This window comes from Trichosurus vulpecula, chromosome 7 (assembly GCF_011100635.1).
Source record: "Trichosurus vulpecula isolate mTriVul1 chromosome 7, mTriVul1.pri, whole genome shotgun sequence".
Taxonomy (NCBI): domain Eukaryota; kingdom Metazoa; phylum Chordata; class Mammalia; order Diprotodontia; family Phalangeridae; genus Trichosurus; species Trichosurus vulpecula.
The window spans coordinates 17,122,069-17,147,699 of record NC_050579.1 but is presented as its reverse complement, the minus strand read 5'-3'; the positions used below and the strand labels follow the sequence as shown (position 1 = coordinate 17,147,699).

Below are 25,631 nucleotides of genomic sequence, written 5' to 3'. Positions count from 1 at the left end.
AAAACTGAAAGGAAATAGAAAGGAATATAACTTTTTCTCAGCAATACATAGCACCTGCGCAAAAATTGACCATGTATTAGGACATAAAAGCCTCACAACCAAATGCAGTAATGCAGAAAAATAAATGTATCCTTTTCAGATTACAATGCAATAAAATTACATGAAATAATAGACAATGGAAAGAGAACTTAAAAATTAATTGGAAATTAAATAATCTAATCCTAAAAAAAGTGGATCAAAGAACATATCACAGAAACAATTGATAATTTCATTAAAGAAAATGACAACAATGAGACAGCATACCAAAATTTGTGGAATGCAGCCAAAGTGGTACTTATGGGAAAATTTATATCTCTAATTGCTTACATCAATAAAATAGAGAAAAGGCAGATCAATGAATTGGGCATGCAACCAAAATTATAAGGAAAGCAGAAAGCTGGGGGGGGGTGGGAATTTGCAACAAGTATATTTGATAAAGGCTTCATTTCTCAAGTATATAGAGAACTGAGTCAAATTTATAAAAAAAATACAAGTCGTTCCGCAATTGATAAATGGTCAAAGGATATATACAAGCAGTTTTCCGACAAAGAAATCAAAGCTATCTATAGTCATATGAAAAAATGTTCTAAATCACTACTGAATAGAGAAATGCAAATTAAAACAACTCTGAGATACCACCTCACACCTACCAGCTTGGCTAATATGACAGAAAAGGAAAATGATAAATGTTGGAGAAGATATGGGAAAATTGGAATACTAATGCACTGTTGGTGGAGTTGTGAACTGATCTAACCATTCTGGAGAGAAATTTGGAACTATGCCCAACAGGCTATAAAATTGTACATATCTTTTGATCCAACAATATCACTACTAGGTCTATATCCCAAAGACATACAAAAAAGGGAAAAGGACCTATTTGTACAAAACTATTTATAGCAGCTCTTTTTGTGGTGGCTAAGAATTGGCAATCGAAGAGATGCCCATCATTTGAGGAATGGCTAAATAAGCTGTGGTATATGATTGCAATGGGATATTATTGTGCTAGAAGAAATGACAAACAGGATGATTTCAGAAAAACCTGGAAAGACTTATATAAACTGATACATAGTAAAGTGAACAGAACCATGAGAACTTTGTACACAGTTAACAGCAACATTGTGTGATGAAGAACTGTGAATGACTTAGCTATTCTAAGCAATATAATGATCCAAGACAATCCCAGAAGACTACTGATGAAGCATACTATCCACCTCCAGAGAAAGAACTGATATGGTTTGAATAAAGACTCAAGCGTGCTATTTTTCACTCTTTAATTTTTTTCTTTTCTTTGAATCTTCTTGTACAAAGTAACTAATATGGAAATGGTATACATAATTGCACATGTATGATCTACATCAGATTGCTTACCTTCTCAGGGAGGAGGGAGGGGAGAGAGGAAAGACTCTAGAACTCAAAACTTTAAAAATGTAAAAAATTTTTAAAATATCAAAATATCAAAAATAATACTTTTTGCATAATTAAATAAATTGAAGTATTTGAAAAGTTCTCCAGGGGAAAGTGGCATTCATTTATTTGATCCTGAAGGAAGAAGCAGGACCAATGACTATAAGTGACAGAGAGGATTATGACCATATAATTTGTGCCTAAGTGGACCCAGCTGCCGTGTGAGGTAGTAAGCTCCTTGTCTTTGGGTGGGTTCCAACAGAGGTTGAATAACAGCTTCCAGGAATACTCAGAGGGAATGCATGTGTGAGGTGTGAGGTTGGATGTGATGACCCATATCTATAGTTCCCTCAGAAATAGCAAATATTTATCGAGGCCTTTATTTTGCAGTCATCTCATCACACACACACATCACTGACTATTGCAACACTCTTATCTCAGTAAGTGGATTGGATGCCCTAGCAGAGTGAAAAGAAAAAATTTCCCTGAGAGGGCTAGCTAGCCACTGAGCAGTTGTGCTTCAAGTGTAGAAAGGAAAGGGGATGAAGGGGGGGGGACAATCAATGGTTGCCCAATTTCATAAGTAAAGGATGGGGGATCATGTGTGACAAGCTTTGGTGACTAAACAGTGAGATTGCCACCATATTAGCTAAGGTGCTTCATGTGGTCTGTGTTCTTACTGGTTGAGGTTCTTCTTCTGTCAACCAAACTCACAACCCATTCCCACCTTGGCGGGGGTGGGGGTGGAAGGTGGGTCACAAAGAAAATGTACACATTTTAGTGCCAAAGTAACCAGGTTCTAATCTCACCTCTAATGCTACCATCAGTGTGACTGACTATGGACAAGTTGCTTCATCTTCACTGAGCCCCAGTTTCCTTGTTTGTGAGGTGAGAGTGGATTAGATGGGCTCAGAGGTCACTTCCAGCTTTGAATTTAGGATCCCATGATCCTACATTTGGACATCCCGTCAGTCAGTCAATAAACATTTATTAACTGCCAACCATGTGCTATGGGCAGCTAGGTGGAGAAGTGGATAGAGCACTGGGCTTGAAATCAGGAAGACACCTCTGGCCTCAGACACTTACTAACTGTGTGACCCTGGGCAAGTCACTTCACCCTGTTTGCCTCAGTTTCTTCATCTGTCAGATGAGGTGGAGAAGGAAATGGCAAACCACTCTGCCAAGAAAACCCCAAAAAGAGGTCACGGAGAGTCAGACAGGACCGAAACAACTCAACAACACATGTGCTGTGCTAAGTGCTGGGGATTCAAAGGGGGATCCTTTTGAGATCCTGGGGATTCCAAGATCTCACAGTCTAATGGGGGCATCCTTGGGAAAATGTTAATGTTATCATTGTGATCTTTTTGAAAACCCTACCATTTCCCAAATGGAATCCAGACTTCTCATCTCCCCTGTTTAGCTCGTTGTCTGTCTGCAGTGCTTAAAATCTATATAGTGATAGATTAATTCAGTGGGCTGGCCATCCAGTGACATGTTGCAACCTGGGGAGTATGTGTTCTTCATTCACTTGGTTTTTCTTGTGTGACTTCCCCCCTCCCCGCCCCATCTCATCACTATATATTTATCTTGTATAGATTCTTTATTTATTTCTCTGTGTAAATGTTGCACTCTCTCACTAAAATGTAAGCTTCTTAAGGGCAGGAGATCATTTACTTCTGTCTTTGTGTCCTCAGTGTCTGATGCATTATAATTGCTTAATAAATGCTTGTTGGGTGGTTGATTGGATTGCCATTCACCTCTCTTTTGGGGCCAGGGATATCATTGAGAAGGTGCACTGTGTCATGTGGGCCAGCCACAGCAGCATCTCTGCTTATTAAGGAGTCTCTCTCTCTCTCTCTCTCTCTCTCTCTCTCTCTCTCTCTCTCTCTCTCTCTTTTTCTCTCTCTGCATATGTGTGTGTGTGTGTGTGTGTGTGTGTGTGTGTGTAGGGTATCCTCCATGGCACAGCAAGCCTTTGCTTCCCCACTGCTTTGCTTAATGTTGTAAGAAATAATCCATTTGGACCTCTACTCTATTCCAATCATTATTAATCAGTTCGATATTTTACATAAATATATAGAGATAGAAAGGTTCTTACAGTGGGTCTCAAATTTTAATATAATGTTCACTACTAGTTTACCAAGTTATCAGGCTCACTTGTGCAACCACAAGAATTCTGACAAAGATATCTCCATCCTGTCTTGTCAAATTCCATGTCCAAGCCCAGCATGGGCGGGATGCCTAAATGCTTTGGAAAGTCCCCTAACTTATTTTTATGCCTCTGGACTATTCTTTGTTGTCCAACATGAGCAGGTGACCATTTTATGACCATCTTATGGCCACCTAAGCAGTGGAAATGCCCTGTGCTTCACCCAACCTGTGACCCCCATGCTGATATGTCATTTTTGGCCCTCAAGAGCAAGGTCTGTCAACCAATGAGATCCTATATTTTACCATGCCTCTTTTGCATATTTGGGTATGAAACCCTATAAAAACAAGGTCCTGGAAGAAGGGGGCATCTCAGCTTTTGAGGAGGATATGAGGTCCTCTTCATTAGAGGGGACCACAGACCCTTTAATAAAGTTCCATTGGCTCAGAACTCTGCCTTGGTGATTTTTCTTGCAGATTAGGTAATTCTAATTGGCACAATGTTAATACTCAGGATTAGTTGAATCAAATTAAATCCATTGTCTTGTCTCTCCTGGAATTTTGTATGATTGGAATCTGTATAGAGGACTCACTTTGCTTGGAGTCTGATAATTTCTCACCTATTTTTCACAGTCATGTGAGGCATATCAGTTTGTAATTTCCCATCTCTTTCCTCTGCATGTTCTACCAGCTAACTTGTACCCTATTACTGGCATTCCTGACTGATGACTCTCCATGTTTGTGAAGGAAATCTAAGTGTTTGTTGGCTCTCCTGGTTACAAAGCTCTTTTTGTCGGGGTCCTTGATGTGGATTGTTTTTACCTCAATGAAACTTCCCTGGCAAATCATCACGTTTACTTTTGTCCATTTCCTGCTTTGGGGTGGCAGCAGGTGTTCCAGCAAGTCAGATTAGCTATACCTGGATTCCTCCTCATTGCTATTTGACTTTGCCTTTTGTTATCACCAGTTGAAGATCCATAGACTAATCACAGGAGCTGGAAGGGAGATTAGAGGCCAGATCTATTTGTTTTACTCAGTGAGGAGACGATTAAATCATCTTTGAAAGGGCCTTGGGGCCTATGATGATGGCAGGGCAGTCACATTGTTCATCTGTCTTGTCTGTAGCTGCAGGTCCTTTTATGGTTTCATTCATAGCAAGAATAGTGAAGTTGATGCTGGTCAGTTTCTCCAGGATAGTCACTCATTGGTTAGTGGACAAAAGTTGCCCAGTTTAGCTACCAAGAGTTAAATTGTGGTTTGTAGATGGGCCAGAAACTCTTCAATTCTTACCCCCTTTGTCATTTCTTCAGACCCACCAAATCTCAGAGCTGAGAGGGACCTCAGAACCCACCTAGTCCAATCCATATTCAAACAATACTCTTCTATACAACATGCCTGATAAAAGGCTTGATTTCTCAGTTAATCAATCAACACCCATTTATTAAAGCACCAACTATGTACTTAGCAGGGAGATACAAAGAAAGGCACCCACTTTCCCTCCCCTCAAGGAGCACATAGGAGAGACAATATGTAATGTCAGTACGTGGAAGATACATACAGAATACACTGATGGGGGTCCAAGAAGGAAGCACTCGAGCAGGTGTGTGCATGCGTGTGTTGGGGCAGGAGGGAGTACATACAAAAGACCTCTGTGTTGTGGCTTGGTATTGAGGATGGGAACACCATTCCAGTGAGGGAGACAGAAGGATGCTAGAGAGGGGACACCCCTATCCCCAGCTTCCCCATCCTAAGTGAGCTTGGGCCCTTTGGAATTTCTGTAGCACTTAACTATCCGTCTCATTACTTTGGGATTTGGCAAATCCTTCCTTGGGTCGTCTCTCTTTGTCTCTTTATGTCCCAGGAAAACTGAGGTTCAGGATAGGAAGTGACTTGTGCATTGTTATAGATATAAGAAGCACAGAGGTTGGATTTGAAGCTCTGACCCCAGAGTCACTAAACCACAGTAGGAAAATAGGTAACTAGCCTAGGGTCACACAGCTAGTCAGGGTCTGAGGTGGAATTTGAACCTGGAATCAGATTGACTCTGGGTCCAGGGCTCTGGCCACTATGTATCGATATCAATATCAACCTATATTGATATAGACATATAGCTATAGTTATAGATAGCTCTATATCTATATATCATAGATATGTATGTAATATATCTACAGCTGTCTCTTTATATAGATATCTGTCTACATCTGTATCTTTATATCGTGCTTTCTCTAAATATTGGAATTTCTCATTGTGAATCTTTCCAAAACGAGGTGGATGGAGGGTAGAGGTGGTGATGAGATGAGAGCCAATGAAGAAGCCCTTTGATCAGCACCAACTCTGGGGAAGGGGAAAGAGGCAATTCTATCTGCATTGTCTTTTTCATGAATCCCAATGACCAAATTCCAATGCCTCTTACTCTCTCTGCTTGCATTGGCTGGCCTTCAGATGCCCCTGGCATCTGGACCATCCTGGAAGCCTTCCCAGAGTGGTAGAACTCAAGGTTCCTTCCATGCCATGAGAAGATATCACAATTAGCTGCTACAGAGGAAGGTGAACTTAATCTGCATAGTGCAAGACAGCTATGGGGGCGACAGCAGGATGCTGGCTTTGGAATCAAGAGCCGGGTTGAGTCCTGCCTTAAATATTTGCTAGCTAGGCAAGTCTTGCTACTCTTCAGTCATTTTGTGGTCCCATTTGGGGGTTTCTTGGCAAAGATACAGGAGTAGCTTGCTATTTCCTTCTCCAGCTCATTTTACATGATGAAGAAACTGAGTCAAACAGTGTGAAGTGACTTGGCCAGGGTCACACAGCTAGGAAGTGTCTGAGACCAGATTTGAGCTCAATTCTTTCTGATTCCGGGTCAGGCACTCTATTCACTTAACCTCTATTTGCCTCAGTTTCTTTGTTTGTAAAATGCAATTAATAATAACATCCACCTCACTGGATTTTTGTGAGGGGGACCAAATGAAATGATAGTTTGAAGTTTAGCCAACCTGAAAGTGCCCTAAATGCTGTTATCATTGTTAATATAGCTAGCATTATCATCGTAGCCCTTTGGCTTTATCTTAATATTGTATTTAATCACTTTATTTTGATGGTTTGTTATTATAATACTTTCAGGTGTGTGATATTATTATTGTTAATAGCAATAATAATGATCACTTATCTTGCCCAGAGTAAGAGAGGGGAGGGTCCTACTCCCCTCTGCTTGGTTTTGCCTCCATCTGCAGATTTGGGTTCCCTCCTGGGTGCCATGTTGTTGAGAGGGGCATTCACCAGCTGAAGTCCACCCTGAGGAGGACATCAGAGTAGAGTAACCACAGGCTCTGGGTTCAAATCATGTAGCTGGTGCTTATTCCGACCTGTGGGACCTTGGACAGGTCCCTTTCGGGCCTCAGTTTCCACATATGTAAAATGGAAGCCTTGGATTAAACAGCCTCAGAGGCCCCTTCCTCTGATGACCCCAGCTCCCAGTGTCCACCTCCACACAATACCCTGTATTGATTTCATATATATTCTATGTCCACATGGTCACACCCTTTAGGGTGAAAGTCTCTTAATCAATGTATATTGATGGATTGAGGGAAAGCTATCCAAAGAAGATGCCAGTTTTAAGTTTGCCTTCCCCTACAGCTCATCTGTGCCCAGATCTCCGAGTCTTGGACCCAAGAAACTCCATAATTTCATGCTTGTTTTCCACACTGATCATGCCCAGGCCCCAGGTTGCTTCAGTCCAGGTCACAAAAGCTTGATGTTTTCTCTCCTTGAACCCAAGGCCCTACTTTAAGATCTTTCCTGTCGTGGCTTTTTCGGAGGCAGTGTCACTTAGTGGACAGAGCAGTGGACTTGGAGTCTGAAAGACCCATGTTCCAGTGTCTTCTCAGATGTTTACTGGCTATGTGTGCTCAGGCAAGTCACTCTATCTCTCTCAGCCTCCATTTCAACAACTACAAAAGGGGTGTAACAGTAGCACCCACCTTTGGTGGATTGAGTCCAAGACAGAAGGAGACTCCTCTTCTATCGTGTCTTCTTGGATTTAGTTTTTGCTACACGGAGGCACTTCACCCTACTTCTTTGCAGAGGTGGGAGGCCCCGGGTGTGGAACATCACATAAAATGGCAAGATTTTAACAATTGGTTGGTTAATTTTGCTTAGCTATTTCCCCTCCCCCTCTTTTCTGTTCTTTGTTATAAAGATGGCTCCCTAGAGAAGGCAGAAAGCGTCGGTGACGTAAAAGCAAAAGCTATCCATAAAAATTAATTATAAAAATAGCACCTCCCCCACAAAATTATTGTGAGGATACATATGTGAGATGATACATACAAAGCGGGGTGTGGGGTGGGTCGTTTTGAGAATGAAGGACAACAACCTGCGTAGAAAGGGCTTTGCAGAATTCAAAGTGCTATACAGATATTAGCTATTGTTAGCATTTTCATTTGGCAGAGTGGTAGCTGTGCTGTGGGGTCCTTTGGGGGTTCGTCAAACAGGGATGATGACCTAACCCTACTTCCTAGTTCCATTATTTCATCGGGACCTCTCAGATTAAGAAGCACCCCTCCCCTTCACCAGTGCAGAGGGTGCAGTTGGCACCCTCTCTGAAATGTACAATATTAGGGGGTCGCAGAGAGCATCAAGAGGTCCAGTGGCTTGCCGTGAGCAGCATAGCCAGGATGTGGGAGAGGTGGACCCGCACCCAGGTTTTCTAGTTCCATGCTGGCCTCCATGTGTCTGTGAGAATGCGGTCTACATGCTTGCTGACTCTTCCATGTTGCATCAGTCTCCTCAGCTGATGGGAGATATGCCAGATGCTAATTGTGTCCCCCCGGACGATCCAAAGATTAGGGACCATTGTGAGGGAACCTAGTGCTGTTAATGTTTAACCGTGTTGATGTCTCTGACTTGGCGCCAGCACCTGTTGCCCCCTCCTGGGCCATCCAGGTCCAGCCCCTTCCTCCCCCTCCTAGGGGCAGGGACAGGACAGCTCACAATTGATCTTTCCACTGCTCCTCTCCCTTTGAAGACTCCTTATGATCTCTGTTAGGCCCAGATGGAGAGGCCACCTGTCTCCAAAGAAAACCCTGCCCATTCCTGAGGATATGAGCACATTGCTACTGGTGTGAGGGCATTAATCAGCTGCAGGTAATGGGCACATAGGGATGGGGTTTGCAGAAAGGAGATGCAGCCATTTCCTTAATTCTGCTGTTAGATTCTGTGGCTTCTTGTGGGCACCCCAATTCCTGATTCTTGACCCTCAATCAACTGTCTGGCTCCCAGAATTCCACACATTTCTAGTCTTCTTGGGTCTTCCCAGTGTCATCCTTTGGGCTACCTTTTTGTGTTAAGACAGCTCTAGAACTCCATAATTCTCTGGGTTGAGATGAAAGGTTCCCTCTAAAGTAGAATTTCAGAGCTTCCTGAGGGTACTGTCCTCTCACTTTCCTTTTTCAGTCCTTTACCTCATTTTCCCAAGTGCGAACACACCCAACCATAGCCATCGCATACTCATTCAGTTTCAAGCCGCCTGATGGAAACATGTCTCAACCAGAGAAATATTCACCCTCAAGGCAGCCTCCATTTCTTTTTGCTACATCTCTGCCTGGCACACTTTCGAAAACTCCCGTGTTATTGGGGTAGTTACAGAATTTTTAGAAGTGGGAGGAAATTTAAGAATCTATAGATTTCCAGTCTGTTCTTTTTTTCCCTATTCTATACTGACTTCTTTAAATTAGAAATAAGGTTTCCCATCAGCTTCCAAGCAGCAAAGTGAAGTCCCTTCCCAGCTTCTCTTTACCCTCGCAGGGCTGGGCGATGTTGCTTCTGAAATAAAACAGAGATGGAGAGACTGATGTTTACCATAGTGATGATGATGATGATGATGATGATAAGAATATTCTGTTTGTATCATACTTCATAGTTTACCAAACATTTTTATATACATTATCTCGTTTCCACCCCCACTACAATATCCCTGTGGGGTATGCCTATTTAGGATTAAAGATCATAGCGTTAGTGCCAGATGGGACCAAACAGTCCAGTTATTTTGCAGATAAGGAAACTGAGAAGTAACTTTTCCCCAAGGTAATACAGGCAGTAAATGGTAGAGTCAGAATTTGAACCCAGGCCATGGGATCACAGATTTGTAGGACCCTTAGCAGCCACCTACCTCAATCCCTTCATCTTATGGATGAGGAAATTCAAGTCCGGAGAAGTCAGAAGATCCTGGATCTAGAGCTGGAAGGGACCTTAGAGGCTACCTAGTCCAACCTCATCACTCAGTCACTCAACTAGCTTTTATTAAGCGCCTACTATGTGCTAGGTAGGTAGGTGATGCCATAGTGCATAGAGCACCAGGTCTGAAGTCATGAAGACTCATCTTCCTGAGTTCAAATCTGGCTTCAGACACTTGCTAGCTGTGTGACCCTGGGCAAGTCATTTAACCTTGTTTACCTCAGTTTCTTCTTTTGTCAAATGAACTGGAGAAAGAAATGGCAAACTCCAGTATCTTTGCCAAGAAAACCTTAAATGGGGTCTCAGAGAGTCAGGGACAACTGAAATGACTGGACACGCTAGGCATTGTATTAAGGGCTGAGGATGCAAAGAAATGCACAAGATAATCCCTGTCCTCAAGGAGCTCATGGTCTAATGGGGAAGATAACATGGAAAAGCTTTGTCAAAACAAGAATCAGACAGGATGAATTGGAGATAATCAGCAGAGGGGAGGAAGGTGCTAGGGGGAGGAGGACAGGGAAAAGATTCACTACATCAAAAATTCCCAGTCCAAAAAATGGGGACATTCAGAGAGGCAGCAGCCTCCCTGAAGGCCTGAGAAAGCCCAGTGGTTGTTGCTTGGATCCATTGAGTTTTAGCAGAGTGCATAATATTTCCAAAGGGCGCCATCTTGGCCCCCTTGCAGATCCTGGCTAAAGGTACTGGACACTGTTTGAGTTCAAAGTACTCAAAGCTCTTAAACAATTGCACAACAAATGTGGAGAAAATTGAATGCCATTCCAGTTTTCAGGAAGATGGTTCAAGGCCATCCCATTGATTCATTGCTTTTTGCCAGCATTGACAGGAAGAGATTCTCTTTTGTTTATTTTTATTTTTTTTGCTACAATTTACATTTCCCACTGCAGGTCCCTTTTCCTCCTCCTCCCAGAGAGCCATCCCTTCAAACAAAGAAGAAAAGGAAGGGAAAGGAACCAAGTTCAGTAAAAACTAATCTGCCCATCAGCCAGGCATGGTATCATGCATCATGTCCCACATCCAGAGTCTCCCACCTATACAAAAGCAAGAGGGAGGTGCCTTCTTAAAAAGCGATTCTATTTACTAGAGCTTTTGAAGGACTAAGCTTTGTCCGATCTCCCTAATTTCTATTTCCTTACCTTTATGAGGGCCTATTTCTAGTCTCCAGGTCACAGAACCGTTGATATAGAGTTGGAAGGCCCTTCATTTTACACATGAGGAAAATGAAGCTCGAGGTCATGCAAGCTGGTCATTTCAGACGTCTTTCCCAGGTCTTCCTGATTCAAAAGCCAGAGCCCAATAGCTAACCATAGACCCCTAGAATTTCAGAGTCAAAAGCTACCTCATCAGTCATCTAATCCAACTGAGACTTGAATAAGAGTCCTCAGTGCTAGAGGTGTCAAATTCTAGGCCCACAGGCTGCATGCAGAAATAGGCAGCAAGGCTCAACAGCCGCCATATTTTTTTCCTCTTCTTAAAAAATTGCTAGTATTATAGCCATCAAAACATTAATATTTTAGTTATGTAGAGATGAACCAAAAAGAAGATAAATTCTTTTTATAGAATCTGCTTTTTTTCTTTTCTTTTCTTTTATAGAAGTGTGTATTCAATTTAACAAGGGCTGAGAATACAATGTCTACAATGACCACAGCAGTGTAAATGAAGACAATGAATGGTGCACAATAGAGAAGACAATGAATTCTCTTAACAGAATCTGCTTTTTTCTTTCTTATAAAAGTATATATTAAATTTAATAAGCTATTATCAAGAGCCAAAAATACAATGTCTATGATGACCACAGCAGTGTAAATGAGGACAGCCACCCAAAACAATAAAATGAATGGTGCACAGTTGCAAAGAAAATAATTGATCCTAAGGAAGACATCTGGCAAGATCCACTCCCGCCCATCCTTTGCAGGTCCACAGGTGGGGAGTGATGCATATATTGTCAGATTTTTTGATGTAGTAAACGATATTGCTAATTTTTTCTCTTCTTTGTTTTTCTTTTCTTTTTTTAAAAAATTCTTTGTTATAAGAGATGGCCTTTTGACAAGAGGGAGAAGAAAAGATATGGAGGGAAACCTAGGCAACACATAAACAAAAGATACGAGTAAAATATATTTGATAAAACAAAGTGATAACAAGATCGCCCTGGTTTGTTCGGTCTCTGTCCCCTCCTAAATTTCTTTCTGTTTTAGTTATTTTTCTGTGTAGTTTTAAAAGTTTTTACTGATGTTCTCATTTCTTTTTTCTCTTCTTTTTCTTTTTTGCATCTCTATCACTACCCACTAACTCTCCCCTTCCCACTCTCCTCCCTTCCTCGGAAGTCTGAGGCTGACATCTTCAGTCATTTCTTCCCTATTACTTTATAAGGGGTGAGAGACCAGTTTGCTGTTTGTTTTGGTGACCACAGTTGGTTCCTGTGTGACTGAGAATATCTTTTTATTATTTTCTTCCCTTCTCCCACTTCTAGGAGTGATTTCTTACCCTGTGCCCGGGGACACTGTATGCTTCAGTATGGTCCATATCAACTTCCTCAAAAAAATTATGTATGGGCTCTTGGCCTTCCTCCTCTTCCTCACCGTCTGTCTGTGGAATGAATCAAAGAAAGGGTACTCAGTTTCCCTGAAATTGGAATCAAAAAACTTCCAGCTGCCCAGAAACCTGCAATTTTTGGCTAGGAAGTTGGGTCCAAAGCCTGTGTACATGACAACAATGACGAACTCTCCAAGAGGGAGCAGCATTCCAAATGGCGCTAGAGACAGATCCCAGGCTGAGAGGTTCAATGCCAAGGTCTGGGATGAGGACAGCTCCTCCAAGAACCTTCCTCCCCGGTTGCAGAAGGTCAGGAAGAACTATTTGCACATGAACAAATATAACGTGACCTTTAAAGGGGTGCGTCAGTTGAAGAAGCTTAGTCTCAGTGCCTTGCTATGTCAGCTCGCAAGTCGAGTGAAAGTTACCATGATAGAGGGGGTGGACTACCCCTTCAACACCTCTGAGTGGGAAAACGCTCTGCCTCAGAAGGATATCAGAGCCAACTTTGGGCAACTGGGCACATGTGCTGTTGTATCATCTGCTGGATCCCTGAAGGCTTCATCCCTGGGCAGAGAAATAGGTGAGCACTGAATAAGGGGGTACTGATTTTTACAAATGTCCACTATGTGCATTGGAGTCATTGGCCCTTTTGATAGTTGATGGAGCAGGGAAACCTGGCTTCTAATCTTGACTCTGCCACTAAGTAGAATGATCTTAGGCAAGTTACTTGCTTTCTTGGGGCTTTGGTTTCCTGGAGTTGGGATAGACGATGGCTCAGGTACTCTCCAGCACCCAAACTGTAGGATCCTACTAGAAAAACAAAGAAAGAAACAATTGAGACAAAACTGGTCTTTAAGCTCCAGCTCCCTGGATAATTCAGTCCTCCTCTTAGCTGAAATCAAATCAGGGCAACTTGCATTTATTAAGCACCGACTGTGTGCCAGGCACTGGGCTGCGCGCTAGGAATACAAAGAAAGGCAAAAACAGTCCCTGTTCTCAAGGTGCTTACAATCTAATGCAAATAACTATGTCCATACAAGATATAGGTATAGGAAAAATGGAAGATGATGACAGAGGGAAGGCACTAGACTTAAGTGGGAGTGGGAAAGACTTCTGGAAGAAGGTGAGATTTGAGCTGAGACTAGAAGTGCCTAGGAAAATCTGGTTGTTTTTCCTGAAATCTTCAGCCATGTGGACCATTGATTTTGACCGAGCCCAAAGGAAGGCCAGAGGCCATCCAGTTCAGCCCCCTCATTTTACAGATGGGGAAACTGAGTCCAGGAGTATTGAAATGACTTCAGAGTTAGACGGCTCATAAGTGTCTGAGGCAGGATTTGAATGTAGGTCTTCCCGAGTCCACTCCAACTCTCTATCTACTAGACTTTGCTGCCATTACTTCATTCTGGAAGATACATTTTGACATTACTAAGAGAAATGAAACGCCCAACATCTTATGTGGCACTGAGAGAATGCGTACAACACAGAGTGTCTGGTTATGCTCAATGCCTTATTTCCAGTGGGTGTGTTTTTCATCACTCATTGAAATGAATCAAGCCAAGGCAAATAGTGACTGAGGAAATTATGATCTTAGAAGGATGGAGAAATGGGGGGTGGGGAGGGGGAGTGAGGCAAGGCAAGGGAGGTAATAGAACAGGTGATGATGTCATATGTCTCTCTTTCCTTTCTAAATGGAAAGCCAGGAAAACAGCCCTCACAGCAAATGCAGGAGCACAAAGGAGGAAAAAAATGGGCCCCCTTTGGGATCGATCCCTGCTTAGTAGAGATGATGAAATCACACTCCCCCACCCCCTCTTTCCAAGCAGACGTTGTTTACAAACAGGAACTGCCAAGATGATGAACTTATTATGGATTATGAACTTAACATTCGTTGGCAAACACAAACATTCCAACCTACCAATAACCCCCTCCCCCCACACCAAGTGGATTTGTATATGCAACTGTGAACTCTGGTTATGGACAATTTGTTTTTAAAAGGTGTGTATTCAGCAAAGAAGTTTTTAACAGGTAGAGAGCAGAAGGAGCCTCAGTAAAGGATACAGAGAAGCAGGGAGGTGTAAGTGGTAAATTTCACATGTATCTCAAACCAAAAAGTCTTTAATAGGTAGTTATGTTTTCATAGAAAAGTCTCTTTTTCTATGTTTCTTTGTTTATGGAAATATTCATGCATGTCAATTTCATAATAAAAACAAAGAAAATAATTTTAATTAACATGGCAGTAATAAAATTGCCCCATTTGTATCCGCATTTGAATATCTTTTGGTTTTCTTCTCTGTTTTTTAATGGTTGGTTGATGGTCTTTTTTTTCATAAATATCATGACTCAACTAACTTGAGCCCTCTCTCCCAGGTAAAAAGCCTCCCTTGTAACACAGAAAAACAGGCAAGCAAAATAAACGAACACACTGAAGACATGGGCCAGTGTATGTTTCCTTATGTGCTTGTAATCCATCTTTCAAAGGATGAGAAGCAACCTTCAAGATTTATTTTTGTGATTTTTCAAGTGAATTTTTATTCATTAAAATACTGTGAAATGCTAATGACCAAGCTTAGCCTAAAAGAAAAAACAAGAGAAAGTACCTATCCTTGCCTCTTTGCAGAGGTGGGGGAGTTTGGGTATGGAATACAGCGTATCATGTCAGATTTTTCCAACATTGGTTAGTTTTGCTGAGCTCCTCCCACCCCATTTTTAGTCTACACTATAAGTGAATCCCTGTAAGTGATTGCTTTGTGGGAAGGAGAGTGAGTAGAAAGGCAATTAGAGCTCTAACCCTGGCTGGCACTCAGGAGACCTTGGCTCCAATTCCAGCTTCGCCCTCAATGATCTGTGTCAGAATTCTCTAGGCTAGAGTTTCCTCCTATATAAAACAAGGGTGTTGGATCAAATGTTCTGTGAGATGTCTCCCATTTCTAATACTCTGTGAGGCTGAGGTTGCTAGGTCTCTGACAAACTGTGTGATTATTAACTAGTTTTTTTGTTTTGGGGGGATTTTTTGATGGTGGGGTGTGATTCTAGGATCGTAGATTTAGAACTTGAAGTGACCTTCATGGCCAGCCAGTCTAACCCCCTCAATTTTTAGATAAAGAAACTGGGGCGCAGAGAGATTAAATTATTTGCTGAAAGCCACACAGCTAGTGTTCAATGGGTGTGGGCTTAGAAACTAAGTCTTCCTGATTTCAAGAACCGTACTTTGACTTCCTTCCAGACTCTGCTGAGGTCCCACCTTACGCAAGCAGCCTTACCTAGTCCCCACCACTGCAAGTGCCTCCTCTTTCCTCTCTACCTTCTCTCTATGCTCTGATCGTATATGGACCTGATTATTTACATGTTGTTTCTCCCATTAGATTGTAAGCTTATTGAGGCTAGAGACTGCTTTTGCCTCTCTTTGTATCCCCAGGGCTCAGCACAGTGCCTGGCCGGTAGTGAGCATTTATTGACTGACTGACCTAGCTACTACCCCAAGCTACCTCTGATGTGCTTCTGCAAACGTGCATGCAGAGTTAAGGATCATCGTATAAGAAGCCTATTTCACCATTTACTTTCATCATGATTTCAGATGAAGAAACTAAGAAATAATTTGCTTCATAGTTCTGTGGGAATCTGTGTTAGGCTTGTACAAATAGTGTCAGGTAGGGCTTGAAGCCCAGATCCTTATATTCCAGCCTTCTTTCCGGGAGAGGTGCCCCCAGGCAACACTTGAAGACTCTCAGGTAGAATAAGGGCACACCTGAGTTGAGGAAAGGAGTCTACCCACCCGGAGTTCCTTGTATCATTGAAATAACAGTTCAATCTCAAAAACAAGTCAAGAAGGGGTTTGATCACTGAGGAAATGATAGATATTAATGTTCAAATAATTTGTGGAAATTATGACAATACCATAGAAAGACCAAATAGTCATTGTTCTTTGTTTCTAGAAGGCCCCTTTCTGCATCTTCTAATAGGAGGGAGTGAGGAGACTATAATTTTCCCCCTTAGCCCATCAGCACAGTGAGTTTATCAGATTTGCTGATTGTCATCCTGGAAATCAGAAATAGCCTGGGCCCAAGAAGACGATGTTTGGGACAGGAGGGATGATGGAGAGGACAAGGAGGAAAAGGGAAAGATAGTGGCAGTAGGAAGGCATGCTAGTGATGGTGAGGTAAATGACTATGGAGGGGAAGCCGGAATGGGCAATGGGGTTAGCGTTTGGGAATGGACAACTCTGGGTCCAGAGAGGAAGCCAGCATTTCAAAAGCTGTTGCCTCATTTGCTTTATTGTGACTCCATGAGGCTGCTACCTGATCCTAGCCTTGGTTTGTGACCCCTCAGTTGGAGAAATAACACATGACAGTGTAAGTTACAAAGTGAACTATATTGTGAAGGATAGAGACATTGGCTAAGAAATTTGGACTTCTTTCAATAATAGTGGGGAGCTGTTGGGAATTATTGAGTAGGGGAATAAATGGATCAGAATCATACTTCTGGAAGATCCATCAGGCAGCAGTGCATAGTATATATTGGCGTAGAGGAAGAATCTGGAGGATTGGACCTACAAATCCCTTGATCCATGGAACACCAGGATGTGGGAATTATCTCCACCAGTGCACTTCTCCGTAACATAGATTCTTAGCAAGTGATTTGAGAGGTTAAGTGTCCAGGGTCACACAGCTAGTATGTGTTAGAAGTGGGACTCGAACCCAGGTCTTCTTGGCTCCCTGGTCAGCTGTTTGATGGCTGCATTATGCCAACTCTCCAGGAAGGATTACAAGATTATTAAAATATTTTAGATGATTGTTTATCACCCTCCTGAATGTGGGTGATAAAAGTATGAAAGGGACATTAGGAAAGAAGAATTGACAGGCTGTATATACTAGGTGGTAGATGTACTAGATGGGCAGATAGGTGGCGCCATAGTGGATAGAGCCTCTGGCCTAGAGTCAGGAAGACCCATCTTCCTGAGTTCAAATCTGACCTCAGACACTAACTAGCTGTGTGACCTTGGGCACATCATTTAACCTTGTTTGCCTCAGTTTCCTCATCTGTAAAATGAGCTGTAGAAGGAAGCAGCAAACTACTCTATTATCTTTGCCAAGAAAATCACAAATGGGGTCACCAAAATTCAGATATGACTAAAAAAGTGACTGAACAAGGAGATGGTGTAATTGTTGTTGCTGGGGAAGAGCTGTGGTTCAAAGAAGACTTCACTTTCATGGTGGATGCAGATTGAATCCTTCTTTTCCGAGCACTCTGCCCTGAGATGACCATAAACTCTGGTGGTACAGAGGAAAGAACCCTGCATTTGGAGTTAGAGGATGTTCAAATCCTGTCCCTGTCACTTAACTTCCTTGTAACTCTGGGCAAGGCATTTCCTCTGGTTGGGCCTCATTTTTCTCAACTGTAAAATGCATGTGTTGCCCAGGTGAACTCTAAAGTCACTTCCACATCAGAGGGCCGAGGAATCCAACCAGCTTTCCCTGTAGTAAGTAATGACAATTTCCTAGACTCCTTCCTAAAGTTAGGAATAGAGGAGTCTACAGAGTGGAATGGGAAGGCAAAGATGGAGACAGAGACATATTCATGGTGATGAGAAAAGGAAAAGAGACACACATGTCATTCCTATTGAATAAATTTTGTCAGAAGATCAATAGATATTGATTACCTTCTGTTTGTTAGGCCCTGGGCTGGGCCTGAGATGCAGAGGCAAAAGTTGAATAGTCCCTGCCTTCAAGGAACTTATATTCTAATAGTGGAGTCAATGTGTATATATAAAATGATATGCAAAATATATACAGGATAATTCTCTTGAGGGAAGAAGGCACCAGTGACCAGAAGGGCCAGGGAAGACCTCAAGTGGTGCTTGAATTGAACCACATAGGAAACAAAGAATTCTAAGAAGAAGAAGTAAATTCCAGGGATGGGGGATAGCCAATGTGAAGGGGTGGAGAGGTGAAATGCAATGTGATATATGGGAGGAACAGCAGGAAGGCCACTTTGGCTGAACCATAGATACAAGAAGGAGAATCACGTTTAACAAGGCTGGAAAGGTTGGTTTAAGCCCAGTTGTGAAGGGCGTTAACTGCCAAATAAATAGGATAGTGGATCTAGAACTGGAAGAGACCTTGGAAGCTGTTTAGACCAACCCCCTTCATTTTGCAAATGAAGAAATCGAAGCCCAGGAAGGTTTAAGGATTCGCACAAGATCAGAAATGCAGTCAACTGAAGTTTAACTCAACAAATCCCCTGGTGATTTAGCTACTTCCCCTTTTTCTAGCAAAATAGAATACTTCCTCTAAAAAAACTGAAAAACAGGAAGAAACTTAAGCAGAACTAACCAACATATCAAAAAAGATCTCATTATATGCAATATTCCACACCCAGAGGCTTGCCCCTCCACCTCTGCAGAGACCTGTCTCTTCACCGAGGACAAACTGGTGATTATTAAGTTTGCTATATTCCCTTTCCCTTGTTTCTATGCTACTATCCTTCCTATTTATATCATCATTCCCATTGTGTTTATATTGTTTCCTGGTTCTTTTCACTTTATTTTGCCTCCATCCTTTTTTTAGCATTTGATTTTTATTTTTTCTCAATTACATGTCAACAAAATTTTTAATATTCATTTAAAAAATTTGAGTTCCATATTCTTTTTCTCCCTCTATCCTAATCTCACTTTTTAAGAAGGCAAGCAATTTGACATGGATTATACAAGATCAGTCATGTAAAACATTTCCATATTAGCCATGTTGCAAAAGAAAACACAAACAAAAATACCTCCAAACAAATCAAGAATAATATAGTGAAAAATAGTAGGTTTCAATCTGCATTCAGACTCCATCAGTTCTTACTTTGGAGGCAAATAGCATTTTTCATCATGAGTCCTTTGGAATTGTCTTGGATTATTGTATTGATGAGAAGAGCCAAGTCATTTACAATTCTTCATCATACAGTATTGCTGTTACTGTGTACAATATTCTGGTTCTGCTCAATTCACTTTGCATCAGTTCATATAAATATATAGCACACTAATATTTCATTACAATTGTATACCACAACTTGCTCAGCCATTCCCTAATTGATGAGCATCCCCTCAATTTCCAATTCTTTGCTACCACCAAAAGAACTGCTATCAATATTTTTGTGTATGAAAGTTCTTTTCCTTTTTCTTTGATCTCTTTGGGATATAGACTTGGTAGTAGTATTGCTACTAGGCCAAAGGATATGCACAGTTTTGTAGCCCTTTGGGCATAATTCCATATTGCTTTCCAGAATGGTTGGATCAGTTCAGAACTCTGCCAACAGTGCATTAGTGTCCCTATTTTTCCACATCCCCTCCAACATTTGTTATTTTGCTTTCTTGTCAGATTAGCCTATCTGATAGGTGTGAGGTGGTACCTCAGAGTTGTTTTAATTTGCGTTTCTCTAGCCAACAGTGATTTAGAACATTTTTTTCCATATGACTATAGATAGTTTTGATTACTTTACCTAAAAACTGCCTGTTCATATCCTTTGACCATTTGTCAATTGGGGAATGACTCATATTCTTATAAATTTGACTCAGTTTCCTATGTATTTGAGAAATGAGGCCTTTATCAAAGAAATTTGCTATAAATTTTTTCTGAGTTTCCTGCTTTTCTCCCAATGTTGATTGCATTGATTTTGTTTATACAAAACCTTTTTAATTTGATAAAATCAGAATTATACATTTTATATACCATAACATTCTTTATCTCTTGTTCAGTCATAAATTTTTTCTATGTCCATAAATCTGACAGGTAAAGTAATCCATGTTCCCTTAATCTGCTTATGATATCGAACTTTATATTTGAATCATGTATCAGTTTTGACCTTATCTTAGTATACAGTGTGCGATATTGGTCTATACTTAATTTCTGTCAAACTGCTTTCCAATTTTCCCCCCAATTTTTGTCAAATTGTGATTTTTTTGTCCTCAGATCGTGGATCTTTGGGTTTGTCATAGGTTGCTATGGTCATTTACTACTGTGTCCCTGATCCACCACTATTTCTTAGTCAGTATCAGATTGTTTTGATGATTGCTGTTTTGTAATACAGCTTGAGATCTGGTACTGCCAAGCCACCTTCCTTCACTGCCTCTGTTCTTATAAGTTTTCCCGTGTTACTCTCTATTATTCTAATTCTAATTCACTCATTATTTGTAAATGGTGATGGTCCCTTAATTTTCACGGAATTCAAAGATTTGATTTTAAGGAATAACTTTCTGAAAAAACCGCACCAAGAACCCAGAAAACTTGTTTTCAACTCTGAGATGTTGGAATGAAGAGTCAGTCAGTGGCTCTGCGTTTTGGTCCTTGCTTTGCCTCTGGCCAGCTACCTGACTTTGAAGAAATCACTTGGGCTCTCTGGGTCTCAGTTTGTTCATCTGTAAAATGGGAGGGGGATTGGTTGGACTAGATGAACCTAGAAGTCCCTTTCAGCTCTAAAACTATGATCCTAAGCCACTTCAGTTCTTTTGGCCTTAGTCTCCTTATCTGTAAAATGAGGAAGTGGAACTAGAAGACACTTTTGGTACCTTCTGTCACTGACGTTCTGTGGTCTTGGGATCCTTAGATATTTTTAGTGGTTGTCATCATGACAGTACAAGTGGAAAATCCCTGTCATCTCTCCCCTTCACCTGTGGTCTCCTTGTTCTTGCTTGTTTCTGGCTCTGTTTTTCTGTCTTTAGCTCACTCAACTGTCTCTTCCATATTCTTGTGATTTACAGACAGTCATGATGCTGTCATGAGGTTTAATGGGGCACCTACAAGAAAATTTGAGCAGGATGTAGGACAGAAGACAACTTTTCGCCTGGTCAACTCTCAGGTAAGGAACTTTGATGTGGAAAAAAGAGAGAATCATCTCTCTCATGCTGAGGCTGGCTAGGGAGGTGAGTCTGTGGTTAACACATCCATGGCATCTCCTCTGAGTGGCATAATAACTTTAATCGGTCTAACTTATACGACACTTAGAATTTAATTAATATTTTAAAAAAAAACACCTGAACAACAATTTGGGGGAAAATGGTTTGGGAACATCATGGATTTTTTTTAAAAAGTTAATTCTATTTTTAAAAAATTACATTTTTATTGCTACCTTTTTAACGTCACCCAATATGTCAGTCAATATTCAATCACTCCTTCCTTCCTTCCTTCCTTCCTTCCTTCCTTCCTTCCTTCCTTCCTTCCTTCCTTCCTTGTATAATAGATCCTCAGAGAAGGGAGCTGCCCAGTGTAGGCTGATCTTGGGGAAGGTTTCATGAAGGAGGTGAGACCATAAAGCTAGAAGAGATTTTAGAGAATATGAGAATATACTCATGTATGCTCAGAAAATACTATTTAGAGAATAGATCTCTTAGGAAGTATGATCTCCTTAAAGCAGGTTCAGACACATTGTAAAGGGCTTTGAATGCCAATCAAAGGTCTAAAGAACATAAGCTCATCAAGGTGTGGGACTATTGTATTGATTGATTGATGCTTCCCATCTTTTCTCATTTCCCAGATACTGAAATGGTCTCTTAGCCAAATAGCTGGAAGGGACCACCAGAAATTAAGCATCCCAGTCTCTGACTCCATGTAACTGGTTTTTAAATGGCCAAAAGGGATGATTTTCTTCCTTCTTTTAAAGGTCTGTCACAATGGACCATCTATATCTGTCTCTGGTAACTTGTCAGAGTGTTTCACCATCCTTAACCTCAGAGGGTACTCTCAATCAGTCAGTCATGCAGCACTGATTAGATGCTTCCTGGGTACCAGGTTCCTTGCTAAGTGCTGGGGATAGAACAGATACACAGATCACCACCAAGTATTTAGTAAGCACCTACTATGTCCCAGGCACTGTAAGGCCATGGGGATACAAAGTGCAACAGTCTCTGCCTTCAAGGAGCTTCCTGTTCTATCTGCATCCTCACTCACTGAGCCGTGGGGCATTTTCCTTGCTTACGGGCTCAAGCAAGTCAGATAGATGGTCAGCCTTGGACAGGACAGCTTTATGAAATGCAAGCTATTCTAGCAAGGCAAAGCAGGCAGCTTTGTTCCCAGCAGGGAGATAGGCTCATTTCTGAGAAAGGAGTTAACACAGTAGGAAAATCCCCTGTGATTGCTCCCTTAGCTGTCAATGACCCCAATGTTAACTGCCCTGAATATTTTCTTGGAAAAATCTTTCCTAACCATACCAGCCCATCTATGAGAACTAACACTCCTCTCTCTCTCTCTCTCTCTCTCTCTCTCTCTCTCTCTCTCTCTCTCTCTCTCTCTCCCCCCTCCCTCCCTCCCTTCCTCCCTCTCTCCCCCTCTCCCCCCCACCTGTCTCTCTGTCTCTGTCTGTCTCTCTTCCCCTTCCCTCCCTTTTCCTTCTCTCTCCCTCCTCCTCTCTTCATCCCCCTTTCCCTCTCCCTCTCTTCCTCTTCTCCTCCTCCTCCTCCTTCTTTTCTTCTTCTTCTTTTCTCCTCCTTTCCTTCCCCCTTTTCATCTCCCTTTTCTCTCCCTCTCTCTTTCTCTCTCCCTCTTCCCTTCTCTACCTGCTCTCTCTCCCTCCTCCCTCTATCTTTCCATCTCTCCTTCCCTTCTTCTATTCCATAGAAGGCTTGTATGTGTTTCATATGAGACTGTTAAACTTGGACAGCCTCATCCCATCCCTTCTACAATTGTCCTGAATGTTTTTTTAAAATAGATTTTTATGATTTGTAAAGCATGGCCTAGATTTCTTCCTGTATTTCTGGTCCTCCCCATTTGTTCCTTCTACCCCTTATAACACACACTTTTTCTGTGTATGTAATTGTCTTGATTCTATTTGCTTCACTCTGTATCGGCTCACATGACTTCCCATATTTCTCTTTTTTCTGCAGTTTCTTGTGATTCAGGAACATGAGATATTTATTTTTATGAGATTCCAACTCAAGTCAGCAAGTATTTATTGGGTCCTGTGTACCTTCAGTCTATACCTCTCCTACATCCCCCAGTTACACTAAGCTATGATTTCTCGCCCAACAGAAAAATAACTTGTCTGTTTCCTCCAACAGGGGCAGCTAGGTGGAGTAGTGCACAGAGCCTGGGCCTGGAGTCAGGAAGACTCATCTTCCTGAGTTCAAATCTGGCCTCAGACACTTACTAGCTGGGTGACCCTGAGTGAGTCCCTTAACCCTGTCTGCCTCAGTTTCCTCATCTGTAAAGTGAGCTAGAGAAGGAACTGGCAAACCACTTCAGCATCTCTGCCAAGAAAACCCCAAATGGGGTCACAAAGAGTTGAACACAGCTCTAACAACTGAACAACAAATTCCCTCCGATAGAATTTGCATCTTTAAACAAAGTGATGCAATTGTGGTAGTTCTAGGAAAGAATCAAGTTAACTAAGTCCAGGAAATATGTGCTGAGGTCCCCTGAGTACCCAGCCTTGTTCTGGTCACTATGAGGAAGACAAGAGAAGGGAAAGACCCAATCTCTGAAGTAAGGCAGTTAATAGTTTGATAGGGAAGATGAGACCCGGGGAGAATGATCAGAGAAGAATAGGAAAGGCTCAGGACGTTGAGTTGGGACAGCCCAGAGGAGTGAAAACATGGATGCTGGAGCTCTGCCTTGTGATGCCTAAACAAGCAACGGCACGACTTCCCCAGGTTCTGAATCAGAAGTTTGCTTCATTTCTATATCGAGGCTCTTTGGGGCCTGAGCTCCAGAAAAGACAGAGGCCATTAGTCCAGACCCCGTCATGACATCATTGGGTGATAGAGCTAAAAGGAAGCTGAGAAGTTGTCTGGTCCTTCCCCTTCATTTTACAGAAGGGGCGAAGTCAGGATTAGAATCCAGGCTTCCTGACTCTCTTCTTTGGCATTAATATTCTTTTCTCCGAGGGCCAGGATTATGATTAGAATACAGGGCTCTCTTAAAGTATTAAGCACTCCCCCATGCCCACTGACACATCAGGTTTCATTTCCCCTTATTGGTTGCTACAAACTTTAGGGCTCAGGAATGATTTTCTTTCTTTTTTTATTGTTTTAATTTTATTGATGTTTTGTTTTTGCATAACCTTCGTTTCTGAATATGTTCTTTTCTGTAAGAAAAAAAACAGTTCAGAAAAAGCTGGCCAAAACATCTACTGAATCTGATAGCATATGAAGTGTTTCACACCCATAGTACCTCACCTCAACAAAGAAAGGAAAGAGGTTCATATTCTTATCTCTTCTTCGGTCAATTAGCAAACATTCTTTTTTTAACATTTTAACTTATTTTTTGTTTTTGACATTTTCTTTTTAAATTTTGAGTTTCGAATTCTCTCCCCATCTCTCACCCCTCCTTCACCCATTGAGAAGGCAAACAATACATTATCAATTGTGCACATGAAATCATGCAAAACATATTTCCATATTAGCCATATTTTTAAAAGCAAGAAAAATAAAATGAGAAAATTATACTTCAGTTTGCATTCAGAGTTCATCAGTTCTCTTTCAGGAGGTGGATAGCATTTTTTGTCAGGAGTCCTTTAATCAGTCAACATTCTAAAAGCACCTACTATGAGCCAGGCACTGTGCTAAGTTCTGGGAACATGATCATTTCCACAGCACTTCAACCCCCACCCCCAGCCATTTATGTTATAGTTATTGGGTATATTGTTTTCTTTGTTTTACTTGTTTTGCTTTCTATCAGTTCATGCAAATCTTCTTATGCTTCTCTGAATTCTTCACACCAGCAGTTTCTTACAGCATAGTAACATTCAATGTCTTACATTGTATTCACATACCATAGTTTAGACAGCCCCCAGTGGACAGACATCTACTTTGTTTCCAGGTCTTTGCTACAACAGAAAGTGTCAGAAGCCATTTTTGGCATCCTAGAAGCCCCTCAGCCTTCTTTGCTCCTTGGGATCTGTGACATTTTTAGAGTGAAACCAGGGCTCCTGATGGTTTAATTTCAATGAAGTCCAAGCCAGTGGGTCTTTACTGAGCAGCTGTTTGCTTATGCTGTCAGCCAGACAAGAAAACGAAGCATGGACCATGAGCTCAGGAATCTAATCCATAGTCTGGCTGGGGAGCTAAGATACCGGGGCCAGTGAAATGTGAAGAGTAGATACAGACTCAACTAAGGCATGTGGTATAGACAGCAAGCATGCAGAAGTCACTGGGATGCAGTGGCTAGGGAAGCGTCTCCAGAATCTCAGGGGTGGAGTCTAGGCCTAAACATTGTCAGACCTTGGTTGCCTCCCTTATGTGCTTCCTTAAAGTCAATCCAGAGCGACCGCTGACATATAAGATGGGTATTTGA

The 25,631-nt window shown here is 41.7% G+C and overlaps 1 protein-coding gene across 4 annotated transcripts in view; it reads left to right on the top strand.

Annotated features, from left to right (window-relative positions):
• ST6GAL1 (ST6 beta-galactoside alpha-2,6-sialyltransferase 1) overlaps positions 1 to 25,631 on the top strand; it is a 119,447-nt gene that overhangs the window by 81,201 nt on the left and 12,615 nt on the right. For 2 of the 4 annotated variants that reach the window (XM_036766493.1, XM_036766492.1), the window contains exons 4-5: positions 12,305 to 12,949; positions 21,107 to 21,204. In XM_036766493.1, the coding sequence (XP_036622388.1) occupies positions 12,305 to 12,949; positions 21,107 to 21,204 (743 nt within the window). Of the gene's footprint in view, positions 1 to 8,552; positions 8,728 to 11,696; positions 11,758 to 12,304; positions 12,950 to 21,106; positions 21,205 to 25,631 lie in introns of those variants that run through there. The other 2 variants (XM_036766494.1, XM_036766495.1) reach the window with 2 other exon arrangements.